Genomic DNA, 19,593 nt, shown 5'->3' on the forward strand with positions numbered 1-19,593 from the left:
ACTACTTATCATACAGAAGCTACTATATTATCAAGGAGTTTTAGGTCCTATGAAAGGAGGAAAAATATAAATAAAAGACACAGTACCTAAAAAGAAAACATTTTAATGTAAGTACATATATTATGATACATTTTACAAAAAGCCAATGTTCAATGCATTCACCCTTTTAAACTTATTTGAGTTCTGTTTTTGCAAATATAAAATAGTCCCTGGAAAGGCAAATGATTAGCTGATATGTACACGAGGAAGAAAGAACAATGTTAAACAAAGAGCATTGGGACAAAAGAGAGAAAAGAGCATACCTCACAGCTATTGAGTTTTTCTAGGTGATAATAAATGCCAACTGTTTTAACAGGAAAGAGAGAAGCAAATGGAAAAACACTGAGGAAAAATATCTTTAAATCTAGACTATATGTGGGAGGTATTTGGGAGGTTCTGAATATTTTTGAAGGAAATGACAGTATCAAAATTCTTTGGGGAAGAGCATGCCATTATGTGATTAATCAAAACAATACTGTATCTGGAAGATATTTCGAATTCTGATGTTAGGTATTATCATTAGCTGCAAACAATTTAATGACCAGCTCTATAAAAGAAAGTACCAGAACTAACCCAAAGGCAAAGGACTATAGGCCCTTTGACATCTCTTCATTATATATTAAGTTGAACATATAAAAATGGATGATAACCATTTTTGATCTACAAAAAATTGACAGTTTCATGCAGCTCATCCCAATAGAATGATACTAGTTTCTAGACTCTAAAATCCTTAGGTCCTAAATAGGCAGAGTAGTAATTACTTCAAAAATCCCCCATTGATTTTAACCCAAATTTAAAATTTTTTTAGACATGAATAAATAGTAACAAATAGTTCCAAATAAGATCAAAATAGTTTTCCTATAAAATATTCATTTCTCAAATACTTACTTTGTTATGAATAAAGAGTTTAAGTGCTTCTTTTGGGTAATCCAATGTCAACAATATGTCCAGAAATCGAGGTAGGAAAGGGGTTGGTTGCTCAATAAAAACACCTATTGTTACGTTTGGGTGGACCTTTGTTTTACAGCAAACATAAAAACAAATTAGAATTAGCACGGTTTTACTTTAAATTCTATTCAAGTCTTAAACAATACAACATAAGACATTCTAGAATATCAGTACAACGTAACATTCTAAACGTGAATGTAATCTTCCAAACGTGATTGCCCCATGGCAATTCTCTAATACATCTTTGTGATTTTAGCGAATAACATCTTCACATTAGGATTTAGATTGAAGAGGAAACTCACTATCCCATTCATTATAGGGACACTGTAATTAAGGGTATTGCTTGTTCTACTATTTAATGTTGCCTTTAAGGCAGTCCTAAAAGAAACTTCCTTCAGATCTGAATCTATTTTGACAGCTTCATCTAAGAATCCAGAATGTTAATTGTGCTTCCCTGTTTGTTTCCATAGCTTGGAAGTTCAGTGTTCAATTTGTAGCTCAAATAAAGTAAACATAGAGGACTTGAGACTTTATTTCTATCCTTGAACCTTTAATCTCATTTTAGTAATAGCTCTTTATTTGCTTCATTATTATATTATATATAAGGAAAGCTATTTTCCTTCACTAATATATTTTATCTTGTATCAATTTTTATATATTTTCTTGATTTCTCTTTGGGTAAGTGTTAGAGGATAGTTTATATTTCACTAATTGCATGAACAATTCTGAAATATCCATTATTAGTCGGTTCTTGTGATAAGAAACATTCAGAAAAAGGAGGGAAATTTCCTGGCTTGGAAAATTCACAAGTGGTTGAAGAAGACAGAAACATAAGTAAATGACCATGTAATAGTATTATTACCAGACTATATGAAAGATTTCTTTATAATGCCTTTTTTAATCCATGTCGTAAAGCCTGACTTTAAAGATTAAAGATTTTTAAATTACAGATTACATACAGATGGGTGAAGGAGGACAAAAGGTAAAAAGAAAAGACAAATATATTGCATTACTGAGCAAGAAAAAATTTTAAACAATAAAAAAAATTTTAAACTAAAGATTACAGATTTTTTAAAGTACCATATATGTAAAGTGCGGAATTAGGTACCTCTCCCCCACCTTTTCACACATGATACCTCACATGTTCCTCTGTTATCTGGATGATAACAATATTTGTTTGCATTGAAGTACAACTCATACACTGTTGTACGTCCTATCAATTCATTCAGTCACCCAAATATTTATTATTAAACCAATAAATAAATACAAACAATCAAAGACAAAAATATCTACCTTCTAGGCGTTCTCAATTTAACGGGGGAAATGAGTTAAAAACTGGGTGAAAACTCTCCCTTATCAAATGAAGTGATGCATGTCATTTACATTTCATAATAACCTTAGAAATTATTTACTACTCCAAATTTAGAAGAGGAAAATGAGATTTAGAGAAGTTAAGCAACTCAGAACAGATAAATTAGTAGGTAAAGAGCTAGGCTTCAACATGCTACATCTCCATTACCTAGAAATCTAAGCTCATTTTATATACCAATGATAACAACAGTTAACTAGTATTCAAGGCTTAGCATTTCATATATATAATTTATACATATAAAATATGTAAATATTATATGTGTTAACATATAAATGTATATATGTACTATATATAATATACAATATATAATATATACTATATATACACAAAATATGTATTATATATAAATATTACATATATAAATACTCATATGTATGTAATTTCTTTAACCCTCCTACCAATCCTCTGAGATAGCCATTATCATTTTTACACATAAAGAAACTTGTCTATGGCCCACATCTAAGAATATGATAGCCCTAGATCTTAACTACACATATAATTTTAATTTTTATATCCCTATTGCATAATCACTACACAAATAAAACACACAAGAAATTTATTTTGCATAATAAAATGGTCTTCCTTTCTAACAATCTGTAAGACAAAATACTTAGCTTAAGAATCGAGTTACTCCTATGTGCAAAAAATAAAGATAAAAAATTATAATATAAATATTTTTCTATCTTTGCACCAGAAAGTTTATATAACAGGAAACCAAACAGATAAAAAGTTTTAACTCTCCCTCCAGAAGACAACACTACTTTGAAAAAAGATCTTCTGGCTTTCTTTCCAGATAGGAAACATTCAGTTTGTTATTTGAGAGACTGGCCAAAAAGTCTTATTTTCAAGTAAAATAGGGCTCTATTCAGAAGCTCCTAAATGTGCACAAATTACTCTTAATCATCCCTTTCAGACAGTGATAACAACAGAAACTATTTACAGGACCTTTAGTGCTTTACAGTGAGATTATCTTGAATTTGCACGGGTCCAGGAGTCACCAGAATTATATTAAAGGGAATTTTATTTGCATCTATACTTATCTGGCATGCTGTAGATACTCAATAAACCTACAGTGAATAAAGGAAATAATCAGGCTTTATGACAAAATCATTCCAGAATCCAATTGTTCATGACATGATAGTCTTCCAAATTACAAGAGCAATTTTTTGAAAGAAAATTGTTACTGCAGGATATCCTAAAACTGCTCTGGTTGATGATAGAAGAAGGATGCATAAAACACTTTATAGATAAATAATAATTACTTCCAATTTCTCATTTACCCTCAAAGTATAAACAATAAACTATAGCTATATAATTCTGTATGAAATATAGTATAAGTAGGACTATACCTAACATATAATATATACATGACATCCAGGCAAAATTGCACAGTGGTCAAGATTATAAGGTCTGGAGCCAGACTGTCTAAATTCAAATCACACTTCCAACATTTTTTAAAAAATTGCATGCCTTAAGCAAGTTACTTAACGTGTATGCACCTCAGTTTTTTCATCTGTAAACCTCAGTCAAACCTACTTAAGGAATTTGTGAAATTAATATGAGTTACTATATATAAAATGTTAAAACAGTCCTTAGTTATATAATAATATATTATTATTTTTAAATCATCATATTTGAAAATCAAGCACAGATAATTAGTCAATACAAATACTGAAGCATTGTAACCATTATTTTCCTCAATGCTTTGACCAAGTTAACAGACTAAAATAAAACAAGACTGCCCAATCTTAGCAAGCTAGTAAATATTAACAACCAACTCCCTTTTACTGGGGTCAATTATTAGCTAGTTTTGCTGGAAATATACAAATCCAGCATTTTTCTGCGTTATGTTTCAGCTTTATAAACCCATTACCTACCATATTATCAATACTATAAAATAATGTGCTTTTTTTTTCCTTTACGAGTCATCACATTTCATGACAATGTACTTTTTACTACTACATTTCACACAGAGTCAATTCCACTTACATCTGCTGCAGACAAGTCAACTGTATCCACTTCACAAAGAGTGCAGCCATTATCTTGTGTCCATGCATTAGGTACATAGTTTCCAAAATAATTCAGGAGAATCTAGTAAAAGAAGGAAAACTGTATTAACAAAAGTAAGCCTCTCCCATCAATGTGCTTTTGTTCTATAAACCTCTAACTTCAAAGCATGTTTTTGGCATTAGGTATACCCCCTGAATAATTCTACTAATATTTGTCACCTAGAGGTACACTATGAACAAAGTTCTCTCCAGACTGTGAATCATAAATCAGAGCAAACTTTGTCTAGAAATGCCAAAAAATGCATTATAAGTCATAAAGGTCGTATTTCATTATATAAAACATAATAAGAAGGGACACAATTAAAGAAATATGTCAAACAATGAAACACACTGTTTTAATTGAGTTAATGAGACATTAGCAAAAACAATACAAATAAGAGCAGTCATGTGAACAGTAATTTAGTAATAAGATAAATATGCTTAAAGGCTCAGTGCAGACACGTACATTGAATGCAGCAGTGCCGGAGTGACCTCTTACCAGCCATCACCACACAAAATAAATCTTATTTATCCTTTATCAACAAAAGGCACTAAACTCCTCTGAGAAACTATGCTACCCACTCTAACCCAGGCTTCTGGGCAGTGATTCAGGGACACCAACTTGAGGAAAAGAAAGCCTGCAGATTAAAACAGATTTAGAACAAGTTCTAATTAGAGCCATCCCACAAATCCTGTCAATAATAAACTAGAGTAGGGGAGACTGTAGAACCAGATGACAGAGTAGGGAGATCCTGGGCTCACCTCCTCCCACAGACACACCAAAATTACAACTGAGTAAAGAGAACCATCTCTGAGAAAGACCCAAAGACTAGCAGAAAATACTTTCCACAGCTGAAGATAAAAAGAAAAGCCACGATGAGACAGGTAGGAGGGGCAGAGATGCAGTCTAGTCAGAACCCACGTACCCAGTGCAGTGACCCACAAGCAGGAGGGGTATCACAGCCCCAGAGATCTTCTCCAAGAAGCCAAGGGTCCAAGCCCAACACTGGGCTCCCCATCTTGGGAGACCTGCACCAGGAAGATGAGCGCCATAACATCTGGCTTTAAAACCAGCAGGGCTTACATGCGGGAGAGACGGAAAGCTGTAGGTTACTGAGATTCTGCTCTTAAAGGGCACATGCACAGACTCACTCTTTCCAAGTCCCAGTGCAGAGACAGCAGTTAGACAAGTGCCTGGGTCATACAAGAAGGAAATTCATTTATTAATTTTAGAGCATGTGCCTGAGTGTCAGAGATCTGTTGGAACTTTCTCTGGGTATAAAGGAGCTGGCAGGTGCCAGTTTTTTTTGTTTGTTTTTGGGGTTTGGTTTGTTTTTGTGTTTGGTTTTTGTTTTTGCTTTTGTTTTGGCTCACCTTCTATCTAGTGACCTGGCACTAGCAGGTGCCATTTTTGACTCTCTCTATCAAACTTAATAGTACCACTTGCCCCACTCCAGATTTGCCTATAGATCCAACCCAGCCAGCACTCCTCCAAAGTGGCCCCTCACCTTGCCAGTCTCAGCAGGCACCCTTGTCCAGCACTGGAGCCCCACTAAAACAGCCCCTCAGCCTGCCAGTCCTAGCAGGTACCCTTGGTCATCACCAGCATCTATGCAAAGAGGCTCCCACCCCATGGGCCAGCCCAGTACACCAGAGGCCCCATAACAGTTGTGGTCAGGCCTTACAGTTGGCTGCTGGGGACCAGCCCTATATACTAGTGCACCCACAGCAATAGAAACTCAGCCACGATAGAAGGATGCACACAGCCCGCACACAGCCCACACACAGGATACTCTTGGAGCAACTAGCTCTATGACCAGGAAGGACCACACCACTGGGCCCCACAGGACACCTTCTATATAAAGCCACTCTTTAAAGACCAGGAGATAATAGCTGATCTACCTAATACACAGGAACAAACAGAAAATTAGCTTAAATGAGGAGACAAAGGGATATTTTCCAAATAAAAGAACAAGACAAAACCTCAGAAAAAGAACTAAATGAAATGGAGCTAAGCTAGAAACTAGAGGGAACCACCAGCAGACTAGATGATGAGAAGAAAGGATCAGCAACATGGAGGACAGGCTGATGGAAATCACCCAATCAAAACAGCAAAAAGAAAAAAGAATTTTTAAAAATGAGGATAGTTTAAGGAACCTCTGGGACAACAATAAGCATTCTAACATTTGCATTATAGGGGTCCCAGAAGGAAAACAAAGAAAGGGACAGAAAACTTATTTGAAGAAATCATGGATGAAAATTCCACTAAACTGGTGAAGGAAATGCATTCAAGTCCAGGAATCCCAGAGAACTCCAAATAAGATAAACCCAAAGGGACCTACACAAATAAGCTATCATTAAAACATCAGAAGTTAAAGATAAAGAGAGTATTAAAGGCAGCAAGAAAAAAACAACTTGTCACATACAAGGTAAACCCTGTGAGGTTATCAGATGATTTTTCAGCAGAAAACCTGTAGGCAAGAAAGGATTGACATGACATATTGAAAGTACTGAAAAGAAAAACACAACCAAGAACCTTTATCTGGCAAATTTAACATTCAGAATTGAAGGAGAGATAAAGAGTTTACCAGACAAGCAAAAGGTAAGGGAGTCCCTCACTGCTAAACCAACCTTATAAGAAAAGTTAAAGGGTCTTCTTTAAACAGAAAAGATAAGAACATAATCAGAAATATGAAAATTATGAAAGAAAAATGCCACCAGTAAAGGCAAATATACAGTAAAGATAATAGATCAACCAACAATACAGCTAGTATGAAGGTTAAAATACAAAACTAGTAAAATCAAATATTATCTACAAAAATTATTTACAGATACACAAAATAAAAAATATAAAATATGACATCAAAAATATAAAATGTGGCAGAGGGAAGTAAAAAGGTATTACTTTTAGAATACAGTCAAACTTAAGCAGTGAGCAACTTAAAATAGACTGCCATATACTACATAAAAAAATCAAGGTAACCATAAATCAAAAACTGATAACAGACCAACAAAAAAAAAAAAGATGAAGTAACACAAACATAACTCTAAAGAAAGTAACCAAATCACAAGGGAAGAGACCAAGAGAAGAAAGGAACAGAGAAGAATAAAATAACCAGAAAACAACTAACAAAATATTGCAATAAGTACATGCCTATCAATAATCACTTTCAGTGTAAATGGACTAAATATTCCAAATAGGGTGGCTGAATGGATTAAAAAAAAAAAAAAAAAGATCTGTATACATGCTGCCTATAAGGGGTTCAATTCATATCTAAAATCACACATAGACTCCAAGTGAGGAGATAGAAAACAGTATTCCCAAACATATGAAGGTTAAACAATATGCTACTAAACAACCAATGGTTGACTAAAGAAATCAAAAAGGAAAACAAAAAATATCTGACAAATGAAAATGGAAACACAATGGTCCAAAATCTGTGGGATGCAGCGAGAGTAGTTCTAAGAGCGAAGTATATGCCAATAAACTGGACAAGCTAGAAGAAATGGATAAATTCCTAAAAACATACAGGCATACCTCAGAGATATTGTGGGTTTGTTCCAGACTACCAAAATAAAATGTATATCACAATAAAAAAGTCGCAAATTTTTTGGCTTCCCAGTCCATGTATCAGTTATGTTTACACAATAGTGCAGTCTATTAAGCATTCAATAGCATTGTGTCTAAAACAACAATGTACGCATTTACTTAAAAAATACTTTATTGCTAAACACTGCTAACCGTCATCTGAGCCTTCGTAAGTCATAACCTTTTTGCTGGTTGAGGATCTTGCCTCAATCTTGATGACTGCTGACTGATCAGGGTAGTGGTTGCCGAAGGCTGGGGTGGCTGTGGCAATTTCTTAAAATAAGACAACAATGGAAGTCTGCCACATCAATTGACACTTCCTTTCACAAGTGATTTGTCTGTAGCATGCAATGCTGTTTAATAGCATTGCACTCCTTTCAAAATTGGAGTAAACCTCTCAAACGATGCCGTTGCTTTAAAACTACATTTATGTAATATTCTAAATCCTTTGTTGTGATTTCAACAATCAACGAAGTTTGCCTTTTTATATGGGCCACATTCACGACACCCAAAAACAATTACATAGTAACATCAAAGATCACATATCACAACTGATAACTAATCACAGATCACTATAACAAATAAAACAATAATAAGAAAGTTAGAAATATTTTGAGAATTACCAAAATATGACACAGACACACTGTGAGCAATGCTGTTGGAAAAATGGCGCTAATAGACTACTCAACAGATGGTTGCTACAAACTTTCGATTTTCAAAAAACGTAGTTATCTGTGAAGTGCAATAAAATGAAGTATGCCTATACAATCTTCCAAGAATGATCAGAAAGATATAAAAAATCTAAACAGACTGATTAGTAGTAATGAAATTGATCAAACATCTAAAAAATCCTAACAAATAAAAGTCCATGACCAGACAGCTTCACAGGTGAATTTTACCACACATTTAAAGATTTAATACCTATTCTTCTCAAACTATTTTGAAGAACTGAAGAGGAAGGAACACTTTCAAACTCACTCTACGTGGTCAGCATTACCCTAATACCAAAACCAGACAAAGATACTAAAAAAAGAGAAAATTATAGGTGATTATCACTGATAAACATAGATGCAAAAATCTTCAACAAAATATCAGGAAACCAAATTCAGTAACACATTAAAAGGATCATACACCATGATCAAGTAGGATTTACTCTAGGAATGCAAGAATGGTTCAACATGTGCACTCAATGTGATGCAACACATTAAGAAAATGAAGGATAAAAACCATATAATCATCTTGATACAGAAAAAACTTTTAACAAAATTCAACATCTATTTATGACAAAAACTCTCAGCAAAGTGGTTATGAGGAGACATACCTCAACATAATAAAGGCCATATATGACAAACCCACAGCTAATGTTATACTCGATGGTGAATAGGTGAAAGCATTTCCTCTAAGATCAGGAAGAAGACAAGGATGCTCACTCTCCCTACTTTTATTCAACTTAGTTTGGAAGTCCTTGCCAGAACAATTAGGCAAGAAAAAGAAATAAAAGTCATCTAAATTGAAAAGAAAGAAGTGAAACTACCACTGTTTGCAGATGACATGATACTGTATAGAGAAAACCCTAAATACTCCACAAAAAACTATTAGATCCACTAAATGAATTCAGTAAAGTTGCAAGATACAAACAATATACAGAAATCTGTTGCATTTCTATACACTAATAATGATCTATCAGAAAGAGAAATTTAAAAATTAATTTCATTTACAAATGCATAGAGAAGAATAAAATATCTAGGAATAAATTTAACCAAGGAGGTGAAAGATTTGTTCTCTGGAAACTGTAAGGCATTGGTGAAAGAAACTGAAGAAGAAACAAATAAATGAATAGAAAAACTGTGTTCATGGACTGGAAGAATTAATATTGTGAAAATGTCCATGCTATCCAAAGCAATCTCCAGATATAACGCAATTCCTATCAAAACACCCACAACATTTTTCATAAAACTAGAACAAATAATCCTACAATTTATATGGAACCACAAAAGATGCCAAATAGCCAAAGCAATCTTGAGAAAGAAGAACAAAACTGGAATTATCATGCTCTCTGATTTCATACTATACCACAAAGGTACAGTAATCAAAACAGTATAGCACTGGCACAAAACAGATACAGAGATAAAAGGAACAGAATAGAGAGCCCAGAAATAAAGTTACACTTATATGGTTAATGATCTATGACAAAGAAAAGAAAATACAATGAGAACAGAGAGCCTCTTTATTAAATGGTGTTGGAAAAACTGGACAGCTACATGCAAAAGAATCAAACTGGACTACTTTCTCATACCATATACAACAATAAACTCACAACAGATGAAAGAATTAAATGTAAAAAAAGAAACCATAAAATTTCTTGAAGAAAACATAGGTAGTATGCTCTTTAACATTGATCTTAGCAATATTTTTTGTATGTGTCTCCTCAGGCAAGGGAAACAAAAGCAAAATAAACAAATGTGACTAATCAAACTACAAAGCTTTTGTACATATAATTACTTTTGCACATGAAAATACTATCAACAAAACAAAAAGGCCACCCACCGAATAGGAGAAGATATTTGCAAATGATATGTCCAATAAGGGGTTAATACCCAACACATATAAAGAACTCATGCAACTCAACATCAAAAAAAAAAAAAAACAATCCAATGAAATATGGGCAGGGGACCTGAATAGATATTTCACCAAAGAAGACATACAAACGGCCATCAGGCAATGAAAAGATGCTCAACATAATCATCAGGGAAATGCAAATAAAAACCACGAGATATCTGTTAAAATGGCTACTATCAAAAAAACATCAAATAACAAGTGCTGGCAAGGATGGGGAAAAAGGGGAACCTTCATACAATGTTGATGGGAATGTAAATTGGTGCAGTCACTATGGAAAGTAGCAGGGAGGTCCTTCAAAAAATGAAAAATAGACCTACCATATGATCCCACAATTCCACTTCTGGATATTTTTTCCAAGAAAACAAAAACACTAACTGCAGCATTACTTACAATAGCCAGGCTATGGAAGCAATCTAAGTGTCCACCGAAATATGAATGCACAAAGAAGCTGTGATACATAAATAAAATGGAATATTAGCCACAAAAAAGAATGAAATCTTGCCATTTTCAACAACATGGATAAACCTAGAGGGTTTTATTCAAGTGAAATAAGTCAGACAATGAAAGACAAATGCCATACGATTTCACTTATATGTGGAATCTAAAAAACAAAAGAACAAACATAACAAATCAGAAACAGCTATAAATACAGAGAACAAACAGGTGGTTGCCAGAGGGGATGGGAGTGGTGGGATGAGAGAAATTGATGAGGGAGATAAAGAGGTACAAACTTCCAGTTACAAAATAAATGAGCCATGAGCATGAAATGAATACTGTGGAGAATATAGTCAATAATAATGTAGTATCTTTTATGGTGACAAATGATATTTTGATTTATTGTGTTGATCATTTTGTAATGTACAGAAATATCGAATCACTGTGTTGTGCGCCAGAAACGAACACAGTGTTTTACACAATTATACTTCAAAAACAAACAAGCAAACAATCTCATAGAAAAAGAAATCAGATTTGCAGTTACCAGAGGCAGGAGGCAGGGAAGTGGAAATTGGCTGAAGGTGATCAAAAGGTACAAACTTCAGCTACAAGACAAATAAGTACTAGGGATGTAATGTACATGACAAATATAATTAACACTGCTATAGGTTATACACAAAAGTTTTTGAGAGAATAAATCCTAAGAGTTCTCATCACAAGGAAAAATTTTTTTCTTTTTCTTTTATTTTGTGTCTATATGAGATGATGGATGTTTACTAAACTTATTGCGGTAATCATTCCATGATATATGTAAGTCAAATCATTCTGCTATACACTTTAAACTTATACAGTGCTGTATGTCAATTATAAAACTGGAAGGAAAAAAATAAAGTACAATATTGTTTCCCCACCTACCCCTTTCATATCTCTCAGAGCATCTCTTTTGTGATTTACCTCTCCTTCTCCTTAAGCATCTGTTGGCATTCATTTTATCTGTAAAATCTGAATCCTTGTATATATTTTTGGGTTTAGGAGAAGGTGAGGGAAGATGGATGAAAGAGAGAGGTAAACACACAGAAAAAATGCTCTGAGCCCTCAAAAAAAATATCTTGAATATGTAAACATTTTAGGGAAAATTCTGCTGATCTTACTTTAAAGAAATTACTACACGTTCTACTGCAATTTTAATACCTGTAGTGATAGGAATAGTTGCATGTAAACATTTTAGGGAAAATTCTGCTGATCTTACTTTAAAGAAATTACTACACGTTCTACTGCAATTTTAATACCTGTAGTGATAGGAACAGTTGTAGTTTTTAATTTTTTTATTATTTCTTGCCATAAACTACAATTATTTCACCTTAACATGGTAAAGCTGAAGCAAATTAGCTTTGGCTGTAGTTTTATATTACTGTTAAAAGGAGGCGCCTTAAATCCTCCTTATGTTTATATGATCATTAATTTTTCATTGAAAACATGAGATGAACTCAAAAGTAAAAAATGTTTATACATTCAATATGATGGTCAAAAATGTACATAAGTGCCAACTGAATTTTTTCTAGCTTCCTAAGACCCTAAAAGAGATCTTATGGTATAGAATAGATGAGGAAATTAGTACAGTACCATTTTCTCCAATTCCTCTCAAATATCTGGTATTCCATACAAATATTTCTATTGTACTAAAACTAAAGCAAATGTTATTGAAACAAGTACAGTATTAACTATAATGAAAAAAGCTTTGTGTTTTACAGATATTGTAGCCAGTTACATTATTCTGTATAGCACAATCATAAGACATGGAAAAGGTAACTCATTCACTTCCCTTTTGAACTACATGATAATTCAGGAAACAAATTACAAGGCAGGAAATATGTACTTATCATGTTCATTAATGACATTTCAAGAGTTAGTGTGGTCATTTGAATATGCCTCTACAACAAAAACAAAAATTTTACTGTTGTCAAACTACAAGTGCAAACATTAATCATTCATGTTCTATATAATATTATGGTTTTGAAGTATGAAAATAAAGAGATTCATGTGAAAATAGATTCTCTATTAAGCATTATTTCTAAAAGGGATTTTTTTAAAAGGCTAGTGGGAAATACACAGTTTTGTTTTAAATATCCTGGGAAACAATTTTTTTAAAAGAAAAAGAAATGAAATCCCCCACATGGTTGGACATATCTAAAATTCCCATCTATATATAAAGAGTGGCACTTTCCTCATCTCAGAAATCTCTTAAGAAATTAAATATTTATTTCATGAATTATTGATCGGTCTATTAGGACCCCTATGTGAATATGAAAATTATCAATATCTTTTTTAAAAGGTTAGAGCATAAAAGGCATTACATTTTCAGAATTAAAACTTTATATTATAATTTTTCTACTTTCTACTTTTTACCTCAATTTGATTTTCATAGATACTTAAGACTGGAAATCTCCCTGTCTTGGATCTCTCATCACACAGGCAGAGGTTACCCATCACCCCCACCCTCCGTTTACATCTGTTTTATTCATTAAAATCACAGACATTTATTCTGGCAGCTTTGGAAAGCAGAGAAAACTGTTTATGTAGTTAGGCTGTTCCGGGCAGTCCCCAGCTACTAGGTGGTAGTGCTTTCCTGATCCTTCTTTCACAATATCAAAATGTTTCCAAGGGTGATGTCATGTCATTGGCAGAGAAACTTTTCCAACTGAATCTTTTTTTTTTTCTTTTTTTTTTTTCCAAATATCCAATTATTCAAGGTCATAGTGACCCAAGCATTGAGGTTTATAGGCACAAAATTAAGATTTCTATTTCTATTATAAATCAAATTCATTTCAGAAATGACTTGTTTTCATGTGCAAATTAGATGATGTGCTCTTCTTACATTTAATTTCTGTTTGTATAAAAATAGTACCAATTTCATAATGATTACCTTAAGAAGTACATTATCTGATATTTGAAAGAAAAAAGTTAGGTATTAAATATCTTATGTGTTACTAACAATAAATAAGTTCCAAGAATAAAAAGTAAAACTTCAAACCATAAGTCATGCTTCCTACCTAAAAACTGATTTATATTAGATTGTATCTAGACAAGTATGAAAATAATTATGTAGAATAAATAAAAAACACATTTCAAATAAAATGTTAATTAAAAAGCACAAAATTGTTTATACACCATCATGAAAACAAATGAAAAATATGAATGCTCATAGATATATACTACAAGGACATAAATACTGAAAGCAACTGTGAATGAAAACAATACAAGAGGGTGGTGGGATTATAGGTGATTTTTTAAATTATTTACAATTTAAAAGTTGTGCTTCCTGAAGCATGAGATTTAGAGAAAGTAACTAAGAAATAAACTCATCTTTACATACTTTAGTCTATAAACACATTATAAACAATTTATCATTTACAGATTATATATTTTTTGCAATTAAAAAATTGCTTAAATATTAACATTCAGATTAAGGTTACAGCTCAAAATCACTGACATTATAATCATCTCTTACTAAATAAAACAATAAGTAAAGTTAAATTACAAAATATCATATAAAAATCCTTTCATCTTTTATGATGGTTAAATAAAAAGGGTAATCTGCTTTCTTTCTTCATTTTCCTGGACACAGGGAAAAGGTGATATTATTTAACTTTAACATATTACTAAAGTATTACCATTAGTTGAATGCTTATTTATATAATCCTCTCTCAAATTTGACATTATACCAAATACAATTTTTACAATAAAAAAAATTACTTCATTTTTGCTGCCAAATAGAATCATAAGATCATGTCACAGTAAATATAATAGGCTCATCATACTGCTTGAATGCAGTGACAGCCTAAACTGAAAATGCTCTTGGAAGACTTAAGATTTCTTAGTACACACAGGTCTTTCTAAATGACTAAAGACTAGAGCTCTTTTTCTTATGAGAAGTCTTTTGACTGCTTTGTAAAACTACCGTCAGCATCATCCTGAGAATTTGGAAAAAAACTGGTGGATACAATGAAATCACTGAACATCAGGCCTCACTCACAAAAGTTAAATTCTTGGGACGAAGGGCCTTCTTTAAAGACTTTTAAATTTGATATAAGTATTACATTACCAAGGAGAAACAGCACACTATTTAGTTATATGTGTCTGGTTGTAAAAGTCCATTTACCTGCCTAGGGACACTTACAGGGACCCACACAAATTCTACAACTATTCTGCCCTGCCGGAAAGAAATCTACTTCACCATTCCCAAGGATAATGCTAGGTTATTAAATTGTTTATAGACTCTGACATTCAATCACAATTTATTGAAAGACCAATATATGCTACACGTGTGCTGGACCCTGGTGAAACAAAAAGTGAACAGGATAGATATGATTTCTGTGATTCCTACGCTAAAGACCCAGTAAGAGACAGAAAGAAAAAAAAAAAAAAGTTCAATTCCATCCCTGTGCAGCGTGTGGTATTATGTTCTGTGATGGCCAAATTCCAGATATTATAAAGGCATGCAGGAGACTTGAGGAGTGCAGACTAAGTTGACACCTAAAAGATGAACAGCACTTAGCAGACAGGTACAGCAAGTGGGAATTAGGGTCAGAGGATTCCAGAATGAGTGAAATGCATGTACAGAAGACTCTGTCTGCAGACAGAGGAAACACGAAACTTTTGCAAAGTTCAGATTAACTCAGTATGGCAGGAGCTGAGGGAGACAATGATTGAGAATGAGAAATGGTGTATACATATTATTGTGTTAGGAGTGGGAGAGTAGATGGGATGGCACACTGGGGACCCCTAAACCAGAAGCAAAATTTAAAAAAAAAACAAAACAACAAAACAACAAAAAACAGCTTTACAAAACAAGTTGAGAATTTGGAACTTCATACCTGAGTCTACAGAGGGCATCACACAGGTGAGTTATGTGACTGGGTTTCTGCTTCCACAGAATACTCTAGTTTCAGGCTGCTGATGGGTGATTGCTACTTATGGGAGGTTACAGGTGGCCTGAATTAAGGAAACTGCTATTGACTCTAAGAAAATTAGACAAACCACCATGCACAGGGGTTAGAAAGGATAGCTCTTGGATTGGGAGTGGGAAGTAACAACAGCCAAAACAAAACCCAGGTTCTGGTTAATCAACTGGGTGGAAGAGGAGGCAGAGCTGAAGGTCTTATATGACACACAGATAATTCTAACAATTGGGTATTCAAACCCAGAGCTCAGGAAAGACAGACGCTACAGCAAAGATTTGAAAGTAATCAGCAACAGATTTGCTGATTGGGAATGAATCTGATTAAGAATGCGTGTAGCTGGGAAAAGAAAGATGTCTCAGAGAGATACCTGTAGAACACTTAACTAAAACAATACAGGAAGAGGATCACTCAACCCTGAGTCCCCTACACACACAAAGTGTTAAATATTAAAAATGTATATTAAAAAAAAGAAAGAGAAAGAGAGAGACTAGAGAGGAAAGGCCAGAAAATTATTAGACAAACTAGCAGAGCATCATGTAAGCAAAGGGAAGTATTTCAAATCAGACCAAATGATGAATATCATCAAATGTTATCTTTGGATGAAAGATAAATGAGAGCTGATGAGTGTCTACTACTCAACAAGGACGTCACAACAGACCTTGACAGGAGCCGTTCCTGGGGTGGTGGGAAGAACAGTGGTAGCAGTGAGTTGCTGCTACTTTAAAGAGTATGGCTGTGAAGGGGAGGGGAAAAGACAGGCAGGCTGGGAGGCAATGTAGATTGAGAAGGATGTTGCAGTTTGTGTTGGCTGGATTTCTAGGATAAGAAAGACTTGAGGGTCTTTAAAATGCTGATGAGGATGAGAGACTAGAGCTGGGGAAATTGCTGCCAGACAGAAAAAGGAGCCCATGGGGAAGGCTCTATAGGAGGGCTGGAATGGGATGAAAAGCAAGGTGGAAAGATTAACTAGAGAAGGGGAATCTACTTCCTCCATTTTTATGGTAGAGAAACTGCCACTGTGGGCTTTTCCTTGAATGTCTTCCCATGAATATAGCTTTTACTGGAATTCAGACTACTCTCCGCTGAAACAGCAGACCCCCATCTCTCCATCCTCTCTTCCCACAGTGCAAATTTATCAAGTGACCTCTTTTCTAGGTACTTATGAGTAAGCCAGGCATCATCTTAGTATCTCAGAACATTGTTTTAAGCACAGTATTACTAAACATATATACGTATGTTTGTGTGTATATATATGCATATGTATATATATACGTGTGTGTATATATATATAAATTCATGTTCCATTTTAACTGATACCAACAATACAAACTTACTACAAATTTTGCAGTCAGAAACATTTTCACCAAGCTAAATTATACACATTCAAAATGCACATAGGGGCTTCCTAGGTGGCACGGTGGTTGAGAGTCCGCCTGCCAATGCAGGGGACACAGGTTCGATCCCTGCTCCAGGAAGATCCCACATGCCACGGAGCAACTAAGCCCGTGTGCCAAAAAAACAAAAAGCAAACAAACAAACAAAAAAGCACATAAAATTTCATTAGACAAATTATGTTTTTGTCAACTATAACCCACCACCCTTGTTATAGTATAAGTGCAAGAGGAAGCTTTCTGGACACACAATTACACTCCAATGTTAACAGAGCTATTAATGTTGACAATGGTGACTCAGGGGAAACAAATGATCCCTTTTCTTATTCAGAGAGGATACTCCATATGAAGGAAATGTGGCTCCCTCTCAAGTAAGCTGTTACTTAAACACTAAACTGAAATGTGGTACAAATAGAATGGAAAGTTATCAATCTGCTGAGGAAAAATAATCAGTTTGATTAATCTGAATGAAACCAGATAATACACTGTGTAACAGATGAAGCTAGTAAATTGTTGGCACCAAAATAAAGCCTCTTAAAGATATTTTTAAAAATTTCTTATTGAAGCACAGCTGATTTACAATGCTGTGCCAATCTCTGCTGTACAGCCAAGTAACTCAGTTATATACATATAAACATTCTCTTTTTTAATATTCTTTTCCATTATGGTTTATCACAGGATATTTAACATAGTTCCCGGTGCTATACAGTAGGATCTTGTCATTTACCAAGCCTCTTAAAGATATTAAAGGAGGAGAAGGAGGAATGGAAGAGGAGGAGGAGGGGGAAGAGAAGAAGAGGAGGGAGAGGAAGAGATGGGGGAGAAGGAAACAGAGGAGGGAAAAAAAGAGGGGAAGGAGGGGGAGGGGGAGGAAGGGAAGGAGGAGGAGGGGAAGAAGAAGTCATTCTATATATTGTTCCATAATCTATATCTAAGAAATAAGGAAACAGAGAAAGGTCACTGTGACTCACCTTGGTGGGTCCATTTCCATTAATCACCACTGGTAATGTTTCATAAAACACATTCTTAGCTCTGGCTTTGCCATTTTCAAATTTCAAAACAACTTCATCTGGGTTAAAAAGAAAAGACAGATTTTACTAATTTAAAATGTGTGTATGTATTCATATACACATATACATGTATACATCCATCTACACATCTTGTTTTTGTTATAAAATTTCTTATGCATGCTATTCCATGTGCTAAATGTTGAGAAACTTTGCCTGCTCCAAGTCAGCAGATATCCAAAATGCAGGACAACACTGACACAGATACAGATTCTGAACACCTAACTTTCTCCAACCTGGTGCTGGCAAACTGAGGTACTAAGACACCAGAAGGTCTTGGTGGAAGGAAAGCATCTTTGCAATAGTGCCTCTGCCTTTTGATAGTGATGTAATCCCGGATGAGTTAAACTATTGTCTCAATTTATTCATCTGTAAAATGGGATTCTTACCTGCTTTTCTAGGTTATTATGAAGATAGTAATAATATATGTATGGCAAACAGAAAACTGCCAGGCATAAGCTAGGTTTCTAAAACTGGCCATCATTGATAGTATTTCCAGCTCTTGAAAATCAGGCCTAATGTAAATTCCAGGAATATACAAGTCAGATGTGAGCAGAAACTTTTTTTTTGTTTTCAAGTTCCTTTCCTCACATTTCCAGAGCACACCAAACTAAGAATCTAAGAATCATTTTACTCATGAACTGCCTTGAAGAACTATATTGAATTGCAATGTATTTTTAATTTCTGAAGTATTAATGCATTAATGTATTAATGTATGTTTATTTTTAATGTATTGATAAATTAAATTTAATGTGTTGTATTTTTATCAAGATACACGTCTATCAGGAAAACACACATAGGCATGCACACACACACACGCACACACACACACACTCCACAGTGTACGTCTTGTTACCAGTTACCTTTAACCTAGGTTAAAATACTCTAATGCTTCTAATTCACAATATAAAGAGCTGATACTGAAAACTGTGTAATAACAAAGTGCAACTAATTCAAAACTATACTTACAGTCCCCCGATGGTAAGACACTAAAGTCTAAGTTACCTTAGGGCAGACGCTTATCTTTTTGTACTATTCTTAGGAAATGATTTTAACTGAACATATTTATATCAAGCTCAGCTTAAGTACAATATTTTTTAAAAGTTGCAATACCTACACGTCAG

The 19,593-nt window shown here is 34.1% G+C and overlaps 1 protein-coding gene across 1 annotated transcript in view; it reads right to left on the bottom strand.

Moving 5' to 3' along the window:
* The window catches only part of PLOD2 (procollagen-lysine,2-oxoglutarate 5-dioxygenase 2), a 102,956-nt gene that overhangs the window by 18,260 nt on the left and 65,103 nt on the right, over positions 1-19,593 (bottom strand). Inside the window, exons 7-9 of the mRNA XM_057740002.1 lie at positions 18,374-18,471; positions 4,349-4,450; positions 928-1,053 (exon numbers count right to left, since the gene is read on the bottom strand). Coding sequence (XP_057595985.1) covers positions 928-1,053; positions 4,349-4,450; positions 18,374-18,471 — 326 coding nt within the window. The remainder of the gene's footprint in view (positions 1-927; positions 1,054-4,348; positions 4,451-18,373; positions 18,472-19,593) is intronic.

The sequence above is a fragment of the Hippopotamus amphibius genome, chromosome 6, assembly GCF_030028045.1.
Source record: "Hippopotamus amphibius kiboko isolate mHipAmp2 chromosome 6, mHipAmp2.hap2, whole genome shotgun sequence".
In the NCBI taxonomy this organism is placed as follows: Eukaryota; Metazoa; Chordata; class Mammalia; order Artiodactyla; family Hippopotamidae; genus Hippopotamus; species Hippopotamus amphibius.